At 60.6% G+C, this 12,779-nt stretch overlaps 1 protein-coding gene across 1 annotated transcript; it reads left to right on the forward strand.

Moving 5' to 3' along the window:
• Positions 1 to 3,664: 3,664 nt before the first annotated feature.
• Positions 3,665 to 11,341, forward strand: MTSS1L (MTSS1L, I-BAR domain containing). Its single transcript, XM_027647041.1, is given in 15 exon segments — positions 3,665 to 3,769; positions 3,875 to 3,948; positions 5,701 to 5,785; positions 5,985 to 6,076; positions 6,162 to 6,236; positions 6,486 to 6,494; positions 6,951 to 7,108; positions 7,190 to 7,297; positions 7,375 to 7,472; positions 7,960 to 8,170; positions 8,909 to 8,983; positions 9,202 to 9,378; positions 9,474 to 9,639; positions 10,383 to 11,038; positions 11,040 to 11,341. Coding segments are annotated over 15 exon segments (2,193 nt in total). The 5' UTR covers positions 3,665 to 3,677; the 3' UTR covers positions 11,157 to 11,341.
• Positions 11,342 to 12,779: the final 1,438 nt, after the last annotated feature.

Raw genomic sequence — 12,779 nt, forward strand, 5'->3', positions numbered from 1 at the left:
TCCCCCCACCCCACCCCACCCCGCCGCCACCCCCGTGCCGCTCCCCCGGGCAGCCCCCGTAGTGGTCCCGTGGTAGGTACCGGGGCTCCGGTGTTCAGCCCCGGGATGGGGATTGGAACCCCGCATCGGGTGTTGGAGCCCAGACATCAGACCCGCAGCGGGTGTCAGGGTCCCACATCGGCTGTAGGAGCTTGGCACGGGGAGCCGGAGCCTCTCATCAGCCCCATACTGGGCATCGGGACCCCGTGCTGGGCGTCGAAGCCCCGGGCATTGCAGCCTCACATGAGCCCTATATCCGTCATCGGATATTGGAGCCCCATCCTGGGGACTGCAGCCCCACATTAGCCCCAGATCCGTCACTGGGTGTTGGAGCTCCCTCCATCCTGGGTGTTGCAGCCCCACATCAGCCCTGTTATCCATTACCGGGTATCAGCACCCCATGTCAGGCATCGAGGTCTCACATCGGGTGACTGAGCATGGCACTGGGTGCCAGAGCCCCACATCAACCCCATACTGGGCATCGGGGCCCTGCGTTGGGCATTGAAGCCCACGCTGGGGATCGTGGCTCCGGATCAGCCCCGGGTGCCAGAGCCCCATGTCGGGTAGCACAGAGCAGGCATCGCTGCCCCTGACCGGGTGCCACTGGCCCCACATCGGGCATCGCCGCCTGTCTCAGGCATCGCGTGTCCTCTGCCACCCCCTGCTCCCAGCCTGGATTTCTGCCGGATCCGCTGGGGTTGACACCAATGGAACAAAAAGGTCCCCCGGCTCCTCAATCCCATTTCCCAACCCGGGGAGGGGACATCGCCTCCACCCTCCCTGGGAGCAGGATGAGGCCATGTTTTAAAAAAGCCTCTTTTTTTGTTTGTTTTCATTTCAAGAAATAAAAATAAAAAATGCTGGGGGGCATTTCTGATTCGGGCTGAGCAGGGAGGAGGTGACCGGCTGTGTTGCTTCACCTGGGGGGGCCGAAATTCCCACTGCCAGCTCCAGCACTGAGCTTTAGCCCCAGTCATTTTTGGGAGGCAAAAGCTCTCTTCCTCCTCCTCCTCCTCCTTCTCTTCCTCTCTTCATGCTGCAGACCCGTCCAGACAATGCTGTCATTGCCAAAGCAGGGGAGGGGGGATAAAAAAAAAAAAAAAGCCTTGCTGGGAAGGAGATTAACCCCTTCGAGCAGCGGTGGTGGCTCCGCAGCCGGACTCTGGCTCGGGGCCGGGAGAAAAGCTCTAGGGAGAAAATCCCGTCTCTCCCCAAGGCAGAGGCATCCAGGGCTGGTGGGGTGATCAACTCCCTCCTTAAAATGCCTTCACCCCAGCCACCCTCTCCAGGCAGCCTGGCTGAGTCCTACACCCCCAGGGGGGAGGTGGGGGCAGCCTGTGCCTCGGTTTCCCTGTTTCCTGCCAAGGCTGTGGAGGGGATGAGCCAGCCTGGAGCTGCCACCTCCCAGTGACATGCCCAGCACCATCAGGATGTGGTTGGACTGGGAACCTCTCACCCAAGGAAACCGGCCTGGATTCAATTTCACGCCATTTCTGCGTGGGAAAGGTGAAAGAAAAATGATGAAAAAGAAGGAAAACCCCACCATGCTACGGCTGGGGCTCAGCTCGTGCCCTACACAGCCCCAGCCAAGCACCAGTGGCACCTAAGGGTGCCTTGTCCCCATCTCCCAGCCACGTGGGTGGCCTGGCACTGGCACTGGGGGACAAATAACTCCCTCCCCAAAGAACTGCAACGTTGAAGGGCAGCAGTGGGGTCCTATGGCTGGGACTCTTGCCCAGGACACAGGAGGGCAGAGGGACCTTATTTTGGTGGTGGGTGGCTTTTTCAGCACCCCTTGGCCTGTGGTGAGGAGGACTCACTTGGTGGCAGTCCCCAAGCCAGCTTCATTCCTGTTGCCTCTTTTCCCGCGTGCTCGGCGTCCCTGGGTGACCTTGGCATGTCCTTGTCCCCACTGTCCTCTTCCCCATCCTCCTCTTGCCTGGCATCCTAGGGGATTGGGGGCATCAGGACCTGGTCCCTTGCTACAGGGGAGCCTCACTCACCTTGCTCAGGATGGCCATGGAAGGTGGCCCAGGGACAGTGCCCCAGGGATGGTGGCAATGGCAGTCCCCAGGGACCCACAGCCAGGGCACTGCCACAAGTGACAGGTGAAGTGGCACCCTCAAACCTCTTCTTTGCTGACTCATGAGGAAATCGGGGCTTTCATGGTCCCCAGAAAACAATGTCAGGCTGCTCCCATGACACCTCAGTACAAACCTTGTCCCCAGAGCTGCCACCAAGCCAGAGTGCCCATGGGGATGTGTGGTGGCCCATGTCCTGCAAGGCTGGCTCTGGTGTCCATGTCCCAGCCTGGTGGCTGCCTCAGGGGGGTTTGCAGGCCCCTGGCACTACCATCGGGTGGTGACACCAGGACAGCACCAGGATCTTGTCACTGGGACGACAGCACAGGACCTGACCTTGCTGGGATGGCAGCACCAGCGTGGCTTCACCAGGATGGTGACACCAGGACTGGCTCCACTGGGATGGCTTTGCTGGGATAGTGGCACTGCAACCAGCCTCACTGTAACAGCACTGGAATGGCCTTGCCAGGATGGTGGCACCTGGATAGCTTCAGTGGAATGATGGCACCAGGACTGGCCATGCCAGGCTGGCACTGGGATGGCCTTGCTAAGACAGCACCAGGATTAACCTCACCAGGACAACACTGACTGGCCTCGCTGGGATGGTGGCACTGGGATGGTGACACTGGGATGGTGGCACTGGGATGGTGACACTGGGATAGCCTCGCTGTATGCTTGCACCAGGATTAGCCTCGTTGCAATGGCACCAGGACTGGCCTTGCTGGGATGGCACTGTGGCTGGCATTACTGGGACAGGCCTCAATGGAATGGCACCAGGATGGTCTTACTGGGACTGGCATCTCTGAGGCATCACTGGGACTGACTTCACTGGCGCCACGCTGAGATAGCCTTGCTGGAATGGTGACACTGGGACAGCCTTGGGATGGCCTCACTGGACGGTGGCACTGGGACAGCCCTGGGATGGCCTTGCTGGAATGGTGGCACTGGGACAGCCCTGGATGGCTTCACTGGGATGGTTGCACCAGGGAAGCCTTGGAACAGCCTCACCACAAAGGCAGTGGGACTGGTCTTGCAGGGATGGCCCTACTGGAATGGCACTGGGGTGGCCTCCCAAGCACCTGTGCCCTGTCCCTGTCCCCATACAATTGTCCCCAGTTCCAGCCTCCCCTCCTGCCCAGTTGGTCCTCACAGGCTTGGGAGAGGCGAGGACTGGGGCTCCTGCTGTGGGAATGGAGCCCTCCATGATGGTTGGTTTGGCCATCAGTGCTTTGGGGGAGGCTGCAGGTGCTGGGGGGCTCTGCTCTGCTGCTGGCCAGGGTCTTAAAGCTTTTTCCTTTCTTCCTCTCAAATTTCCAACCCCATGAGATGCCTTGAGCCCTGTGAGGAAGAGATCACCCAAGATCCTGAGGTCTCCATGGTCTACAAGTTTGGGTGGCTAGACTGGAAAGGGAAGAAAACAGAAGGGGAAAGGGTTATGCTCAGCCTTTATTAGCCATCAGAGAAGCCCCTGAGCTGCCCTGTGTCTCTGTACCAGTGAAAGGGAGAGTTGCCCTGTGTGGGAGGGGATGCAGGGAATGAGGAGCTCTGTCTCTCACCATGGCCCTTCCTCCTTGTTCCTCCTTGCAGAGCTCCTACCCCATCTGGGAGGATTTCAACTCAAAGGCCACCAAGCTGCACTCCCAGCTCAGGTGAGTGGCCAAGGGTGGTGTGGGACATGGGAGTCCCCTCTCCCCATGGCACATCCCGGTGTGCCCCACACCTGCTGAGCTCCCCCCTCTCTCTCTCTGCCCCAGGACCACGGTGCTGGCTGCAGTTGCCTTCCTGGATGCCTTCCAGAAAGTGGCCGACATGGCCACCAACACCCGAGGTAGGTCCTCTCCCCTAGGGGTGAGTGTCCCCAGGCTTGGCCAGGCAGGGGGACGGGTGGCGAGTGTCCCCTGTGGGGTGTCCCCTGCCCATGTGACTGGAGTGCACTTCAGTCAGCAGCTCCACCCTCCCTGGAGACATGTCCAACCTGTCCCCACACCAAGGTGGAGCCTGCCCTGGGAAACAGGGTTGGAAAGGTGGGGAGTGGAGGGGAGGGCACCCATGTGGATGCTGGCTTCTCACCACCCATGGGTGCTTAGCCGCATCTTCTGGTGGGGCTGGGACATTTGGGGTGGCTCTGCCCCACGCCATGGTCCCCTGCACCCATCTCTGTCCCCCGGGATGCACGAGCCACCCTCCTTGTCCCTGGCACCCACCTGGGAAATTCCCAGGGCGGTCCTGGCCGCTCCAGGTGTCTCTAGGGAAAGGAAATAAGCTGGAGGGACATTCAGGAGTCCAGGCTTGACTGTTTCATGGACAAACCCCAACCCACCAGGGAAGCGACTGAAGAGCTGAGGGGGCCTCCACACTGCTGGGGGGTGGGGGGGAAGGACCCCCGGACCCTCTCCAAGTGCCTGTTGGCAACGAGGAGCCACTTCCCACCGATCAGCTTCTGCCAAGCAGATGGTCCCGGGCTGGTTTGCAGACTGGCGGCATCCAGGCCATCTGGAGCTGCATGAGGAGGAGGAGGAGGAGGAGGAGGCGGCAGCTTGAGCCAGGATCAGCTTTGCCTCCAAACCCACTAGCCCACTGCACTGGGGGGATTAGGTCTCCCCCAACTCCCCACCAGCCTGGGCAGTGGAAGCAAGGAGGGGGCATGGGGGAGAAATGCTGGGAACAGCTGGGGACCGGCACCCCGGGAGGCAGCATCACCCTGTCATGCTGTTATACCTGCAGGGGTTTTTTTTGGGAGGGTGGGAGGCAGAGCAGCAGCACTGAGAAACTGAGGCACTGGGTGGGGGCTGGCTGGTGGCCTCGCACACAGCGCGTGAGAATCGGATTAGGAGCAGCAGGAGCTGGGATAAGAGCATTAGGAGCTGGATTAGGAGACTACCCCCGTGCAGGAGAAGGCCCTGGGCCCACGGGTTCCCCTATTTCCATGGCACTGAGGGGCTGGGGAGTGCTCCAAACTCCTGCAAAAGGGTGGAAGGTGTCTCTGGAGGCTCTTTTATGGGAGAGAAGGGCGGAACATCACTCCTCGATTTGCACCCAGGGATTTTGGATTGCTGCTTTTCCTGGGATTTGCCAGCAGCACTGCCACCACGTGGCCATCCTTAGGCTTCAGAGTTAACAGCGGTTTCATCTGAAAGGGATGCTTCTGCTTTCTCTTGCTGGCTAATAGCCCCCCCGGAGGAGTCTGGACTCCCTTTTTACCCACTCAGGATTGTGCCTGGAGGTGTGGGACAGAGCTGACTGCCTGGAACTAAGCCGGGGCACCTCATCCCTCCCCTTCCCTGGCCTCGCAATGCCAAATTTGAGACAAACCAGGGAAAAACAGGAGCAGGTTTTAATTTCAAAGCTGCCAGAAGGGTTATTTAGTGCTTTATTTGTTAGTTGGTGGATGATGATTGATTTATTTTGCGGATTTACCATGGGGAAAAAAAGGAAGAATCCCGAAGAGTCCCCAGAGCTCAGCACATCCCAGCGCCCATCGTCCCTGCCATGAGCCACCCTGCTCCCACCATCCAGATTGGGCTGGGACTGGTGTGGGGATGTCCCTGCCCCTCACCAGTGGTGCTTCTCTCCCTGCCAGGTGCCACGAGGGACATCGGCTCTGCCCTGACCCGCATGTGCATGAGGCACCGCAGCATCGAGGCCAAGCTCCGGCAGTTCACCAAGTAAGGGGGCCCAGGGCGTTGGTGACAGTTCAGAGTAAGAGGGCCCAGGGCGTTGGTGACACGGCTTGGCTGCTGTCCCTCGCTGAGGGAGGGGGTGCTGGCTGTCGGCTGGGCCTGGGCTGGGGGGCATGGCTCCCCCTACGCCCCAGCTCCGGCACTCTCCCACGCTCTCCGCTTCTCTCTGTTTTCCCTGCTCCAGCGCCCTCATGGAGAGCCTGATAAACCCTTTGCAGGACAGGATTGAGGACTGGAAGAAAACTGCCAACCAGCTGGACAAGGATCACGCGAAAGGTACGGGGAGGGACAGGATGGATCCGTGCAGGGTGGCTGCACTGCCTGGGGGGGATCCCCTCTGACAGCACTTCTGTGCCCTCAGAGTACAAGCGAGCACGCCACGAGATCAAGAAAAAATCCTCTGACACCCTCAAGCTCCAGAAAAAGGCTCGCAAAGGTGAGGGAGGGTCTCCTGGGGGGTGCCCCCACCAGCCCCTCTGCAGCACGCCCAGCCACGGCAGGCGTGGCACTGCCAAATGGGGGGTGGGCACTGGGGGGGTCCTGCTGCCCCCCTGCAGAAAGGGGGGTGCCAGCACGGCCCAGGGGGTGGTGGGGAGGCAGGGGCATGTGCCCCAGCCTTTGACCTCTTTTCACACGTTTTCTCTGTCTCCTTCTCTCTTCCCTCCCCTCCACATCCTTCCTGTAGAGCTACTTGGTAAGTGAACTGCTGCCCCCCACCACCGGCCCCCTCTCTGCTTCCTCATCTGCTCCCCCCCAGTCTCCCCAGCCTCCGTCTGTCTGTCCGTCCATCCATCCACTCCCTGTGCCCCCTTCACCCTGCTTTTAGCTTAGCTTAGCTTGCACCCCGTGTCCTGGGGCAGTGCCAGCCCCGCCACAGTGGCAGCCCAAGGGGTCCCCTGGCCCAAGTGCCAGGAATGGGGATGGAGTGACAGAGGAGCCTCCTGCCGAGGGCTGCTGTGGGGTGAAGGTGCTCCTGGACCCTCCAGGGATATGGGCACAGAGGGGGACCTGTGGCAGCTGCTGGGATGTGAGGATGGGGTGATGTCCCCAAGCCAGAGCTGGGGGTGTGGCCTCGGCTTGGCAGTGGGAACCCCATCAGATTGAGGGGAGTGTCAGGGGAGCCCAGCGCTGACAGCGTCCCATCTCACAGGGAAAGGGGATCTGCAGCCCCAGCTGGACAACGCCCTGCAGGACGTCAATGACATGTACCTGCTGCTGGAGGAGACGGAGAAGCAGGCAGTCCGCAAAGCCCTCATTGAAGAGCGGGGTCGCTTCTGCACCTTCATCACCTTCCTGCAGCCCGTGGTGGTGAGTGCCGGGGACCAGGAGGGTGTGTGGGTGATTCCTTCTGCCCAACCGGTGCTGATGCTCTCTCTTATCTGGCCTCAGAACGGGGAGCTCACCATGCTGGGAGAGATCACCCACCTGCAGGGCATCATCGAGGACCTGGTGGTGCTCACGGCTGAGCCCCACAAGCTGCCCCCCGCCAGCGAGCAGGTCAGTGGGGGTGGGCTGGGGGGCTCAGGGGAGAGGGGAGCATCTTTGAGGGGACTTACACCCCATCCTTCTTGCAGGTGATCAAGGATCTGAAGGGCTCTGACTACAGCTGGTCCTACCAGACCCCTCCGTCCTCGCCCAGCAGCTCCAGCTCCCGCAAGTCCAGCATGTGCAGGTATGGTGGGGTGGGCTCCACACCCAACCACAGCCAGGAAATCCAGTCCTCCTCGTTAACCCCAGTGGGCTAAGGACACTTACAGCCCTTGGGGATGCTCACAAGGTGCATGTCCACCTTCTCATGTTCACGTGGCCAACTGGTTCCCACTAATGTGGAGGAACTGGTCTTGGTGCACTGGGCAGGGCTGGTTGACCTATGGGGCAGGATGGGTGCCTGGAATGTGCCGTGTCATCTGGGGTTTGGGGGCAATGTGAGCTGTGCAGGGGAACCTGGGGGCAAACACACCACCTTTGTCCTGTCCCTCAGCCTGTTCCCTGCCACAGGGGCACCCTGTGTGGCACCCCGTGTGCCTCAGTTTCCCCAGGTCGGGGTGTGTGGCAGGGCACTGACCGCCCTGCCACCTCCGAGCCTCTGTCTCAAATTCTCTTTTCCTTCCTTTGTCCTCCCCACCCGGCGTGTCCCCGTCCCCCCGGCGCCCCCCCAGCAGCGTTAGCAGTGCCAAGGGTGGCATGGCGTGGCCCGGCGGGGCTCAGACCTGCTCACCCAGTTCCACCTATCGCTACCGCAGCCTGGCGCAGCCCCCCGCCGCCGCCACCCGCCTCTCCAGCGTCTCCTCCCACGACTCCGGCTTCATCTCCCAGGACGCCGCTTACTCCAAACCGCCCTCCCCCATGCCCTCGGACATCACCAGCCAGGTACGGGGCGGGCGGTCAGTGCTGCCCACCTCTGTGCCTCAGCTCCCCCCTCAGTGGAACGGGTGGGTGGTGCTGGGTGCAGGGGTGATGGGACCCATCCCCAGGAGTATTTCCAGCTGCTCTGGCATCACGACAGATAAATATTGGGAGTATTGGGGGTGTCTGCCCTACTTGAGGCCATCACAGGCCACATTGCAGAGAAATCCCACCCATGACCCCGTCCCCCAGAGATGGGGCACAGATATCCCTCTCCCCATGCCAGGGGAATAGAGTATTTCCCACTGGGAGAACAGGGTGTTTCCCAATCACCCCAGCCCCGTAATGCCCAGTTTGTTCCAGTCCCTCACCAGGCAGCATGAGCAAAGCTTCCCCTTCACTCTGCATCTTCCCCAGTGCCAATGGTGCTCCAGGATCCCTAGGGAGCTGCCATTCTGGCTTGCCCGTGCTAACCTGGCACCACCAACCTGGCAAGGTCCCCACTCCCTAAAATGCCTGTTGTCTCTGCGTGGCTTGGGGTGAGCAGGGGGGGAGGGTTGGAGCATCATCCCAGCTCAGTGGATCCCGCTGCCTCTCGCCATCCCGCATCCGCTGCCGGAGGGGAGGAGGGCTGGGGGCCTGGCACAGCCAGGGGAGCTGTGAGTGCTTCTCTAACCGGGGCTGCAGCTCTGGCTTTGCTTCCTAACGGCCTCTTCTCTCCCCCTCTGGCTCTCGGCTCGGCCTCGTGGCACGGCACAGCAGAAGTCCTCCAGCTCGGCATCCTCAGAGGCCTCCGAAACCTGCCAGTCAGTTAGCGAGTGCAGCTCCCCCACCTCGGTTAGTCCTTGCCATCCCACCGGGGTTGCACTTCACACGTGGTTCCCCCCCTCACCTCGTGGGGTTCAGGCCCCAGATCCCCCCATCCCACCCCCCCATGGGGCAGAGCATCCCGAGCAGCACCCGTGGCTTGGTGGGGGACATCAACGTGTGCCCCCTCCTGCCCCACTCCTGGTCCCGGTGTCACCAGCGTCAACCTCATGCCTTGCCCTTTGCAGGACTGGTCCAAGGCCAGCCCCTATGACCAACCAGTGGTCCCCACCCTGCAGCGGCGCAAGGACCGCGTGGAGCACCTCCGGGAAGCCGAGATGGGCTCTGCTGCCGGGGGGTACCCGGGCATTGGCGGCGAGGATGCTCCCAGGCCCCGGATGTCACCAGCTACAATTGCTGCCAAGGTACCGCCTGCAGCGGGGAGAGCACAGAGGTGGGGGGTCTTAGGGGACTCCCAGGAGAGAAACCAGGGTGCTGACAGTGCCCCTTACCTCCACAGCACGGGGAGGAGGTGTCCCCTGCCGCCAGTGACCTGGCCATGGTCTTGACCCGGGGGCTGAGCTTGGAGCACCAGAAAAGCAGCCGGGACTCGCTGCAGTATTCCAGCGGCTACAGCACACAGACCACCACCCCCTCCTGCTCTGAGGACACCATCCCTTCCCAAGGTACCTCAGGTGCAAGGGGTAGCTGGGGCCACTTGAAACAGCACCCAGAGTGGGGAAGGGGAGGTCCTCGAGCACATCTGCGTGCCCTGGGTGTCGTAACATCAGGCTGTGGTCATATTGCACAGGGGCTGCTGGGGTGAACATTTGATGTGTGCTGGGGATTTGGGGTGTGGCACAAGCTTCGTACCACACATAACCACAGCCTTTTCTGATTGTTTGGGTGTTAGCTGAGGCTCGGTGGCTACAATTGTGTCAGGCAGTGCTGTAACGGGCAGCCTTTTGGCAGGGTGTTGTTGGAGCTGGTTTGTGGTGATGTGTCTGTGTGCACCAGTTGAGTACAGGTGGAGATGGTGGCAGATGGTAGGTGGTGGCAGCAGAGCTGGCGGTTGGAGATCAAATGATGTTTGCAATCACCGTGTTGATTATATGATGATTACATCGTGTTTGTAATCATCATGTTGGTGTGATGACGGCTGAGCCAGTGATGAGCATGTGATGGTGACAGTGGAGTTTGGCTGTGATTGTGTTGTGATAACGGTGGTTGGGGTGGTTGTGATGGTGATGGCTGGGTTTGATTCAACCAGTGGCAACAGTGGGGGCTGGTTGTGTTCGTGTTGCAATGGTGACAGTTGGGTCTGGTTGTGATTTCGGTGTGATGGAGTGGGGTGGTTGTGGCTGTCCTGCAATAGTGGTGGTTGGGGTGATCGTGGTTGGCCACACTGACTGTGCTACTCCCTCCCCAGGCTCCGACTACGACTGCTACTCGGTGAACGGCGACGTGGAGTGCGACCCCCAGAGCGACTTCGACAAGTCCTCCACCATCCCGCGCAACAGCAACATCGCCCAGAACTACCGGCGGATGATCCAGACCAAGCGTCCCGCCTCCACCGCCGGGCTGCCCACTGGCACCAACCTACCGGCCGGCACCACCCCGGGGGTGGCCACCATCCGCCGCACGCCCTCCACCAAGCCCTCGGTCCGCCGTACCCTCTCCAACGCCGGCCCCATCCCCATCCGACCCCCCATTGTCCCCGTGAAGACCCCCACGGTGCCCGACTCCCCTGGCTACGCTGGCCCCACGCGGGTGGGCAGCGAAGAGTGCGTCTTCTACGCCGACGACGCCTCTCCAAACCCCCTGGATTTTGCCAAAGCTTCGCCCAAGCGGCTGAGCCTTCCCAACACCGCCTGGGGTGGCGGTGCCATGGAGATCTCCGTGTACCCCGGGGCCGGCCAGCACCTCTCCGCCGAGGAAGAGGAGGACCAACAGTTGGCCGCCAACAGGCACAGTTTGGTGGAGAAGATCGGCGAGCTGGTGGCCGGCGCCCACGCCCTGGGGGAAGGCCAGTTCCCCTTCCCCACCACCCTCGTGGGGTCCGGCCCCAGCGAGGAGACCCCCGCGCCCCCCCCCGGCGGCCTCCATGGACCCCCCGGCCGAAGACATGCTGGTGGCCATCCGGCGCGGGGTGCGGCTGCGCAGGACCGTCACCAATGACAGGTCGGCCCCGCGGATATCGTGATGACGCCGTGGCCAGCGGGGACGTGCCCGCCGCGGCCCATGGACCTCCCGGGGGCAGCCGCTGCACCTCCCCGGGAACCCCCCACCCGCCGGCACCCGCTGCCCTGTCCCTGTCTCCTCCTGCCCTACCCTCTTCCCTGTATCCTTCCTTCACTTGCTCTTTCTTTGCCCCTTTTTCTCCTCTTTTTCTTCCCCTTTTCTCCTTTTCTTTTTCCTGTGTTTTTTTTCTTTTTCTTTTTTTTTTTATTCTTCTCTTATTTATCTCTTTTTCTTCTCTTATTTTCCTTTTCGTTTTTCTTATTTTCCTCTTTTTCTTCTCCTTTCTTTTTAACTCTTTTTCTCCTTTCTTTTTTCCTCTTTTTCCCCTTTCCTTTTTTGCCCTCTTCCCCGTCGTTTCTCTTTTCCTTTTTTCTCTTTTCCTTTTCCCCTCTCTCACTCCCTCCCCTCTGTGTTCTCTCCCCCGGGCGCAGGCGGGTGGCCCCAGCCGTGGCACGAGAGGACGGTGCCCACAGGGCCGTGGCAGCAGCAGCACCAGGAGTGGGGGGGGCCTGGCTCAATCCCCCCCAGCTGCCTGCTTGGGGCCAGCACGGCTCAACCTCAATTTCAAGGGGCAGAAGCAGTGGGGAGGGGGGTGCAGGGAGGGGGGATGTGTGAGAGGGTGGAGGAGCTGGGGGCACAGGCACTGCAGTCCCCTCTGCCTTGGGGGGACACTGGTGTGCAGTGGCTGAGGATGCTGAACCTCCTCTTTGCCCCCCCTCCCAGGGATCCCTCCCAGCCCCCCTCGAGCCCCCTCCCTCAGCCCCTGAAGCCCCTGTGCAGGGCCCTGCTCGGGGGATGGGCCCAGGGAACAGGAGGTTTCAGGCAGACCCCCGAAGTGAAGAAGCTGATTTCTGCCGGCGGCTGGAGGAAAGCACAACCCCCCGGCCCCGCTGTACATAGCCCCGCCCGCCCCGCTGTCTGTCGCATCGCAGCCCCCCCAGCCCTCCTCTCTTAGGAATAACAATTTAGTTCTCCCCCTTTCCCCTTCTCCTGCCCAGAACCGCTGATGCCAAGTGACAAATGTTTGGGTTTGAGGGAGGGAGGGGGTCTCTTATTTTGTACAGAAAACAAAAATTCCTTGGAAAAGAAAAAAAACCTGACCTGTCTTTCGACTGAAGTAACTTTTCTGGTGCTGTTGTTAACTTGGTCCTTACTCTTTTTTTTTTTTTAATTTATTTTACCCAATGTGCTCCCGCCTCTGCCGCCGCTTCCCCCCTCCCCATCCCTCTGCCAAGTTTATTTCTCTTTCTTTCATTCCTTCTTTTGTTTTAATTTTTTTTTTTTCTGGTGGTAATTTCCCTGTTTCCCACCCCCCCCTCCCCACCCCTTCCCCGTTTTCCATAGTCACTGCTACAAGTAACGAATGCACTGTGAAGATTCCAGTATTAATAAAGGTTGTACTGTAATTAATAGCCTCGCCTGCACTCCTGTGGATGTTCTGGTCCCCTGGGGTCACCCCAAAAATAGGGGACAAGTGGGAAGATCCCCTCGCCCCTTTGGGGTGCCCGTGGCTGGGAGTGAGTGGGTATTTTGGGGTATGGAGGGGTGAGACAGCCCCACGGTCGAGGTGATGGGTGACCCAGGA

Source organism: Corapipo altera, unplaced genomic scaffold (genome assembly GCF_003945725.1).
Source record: "Corapipo altera isolate COAL_440 unplaced genomic scaffold, ASM394572v1 62, whole genome shotgun sequence".
In the NCBI taxonomy this organism is placed as follows: domain Eukaryota; kingdom Metazoa; phylum Chordata; class Aves; order Passeriformes; family Pipridae; genus Corapipo; species Corapipo altera.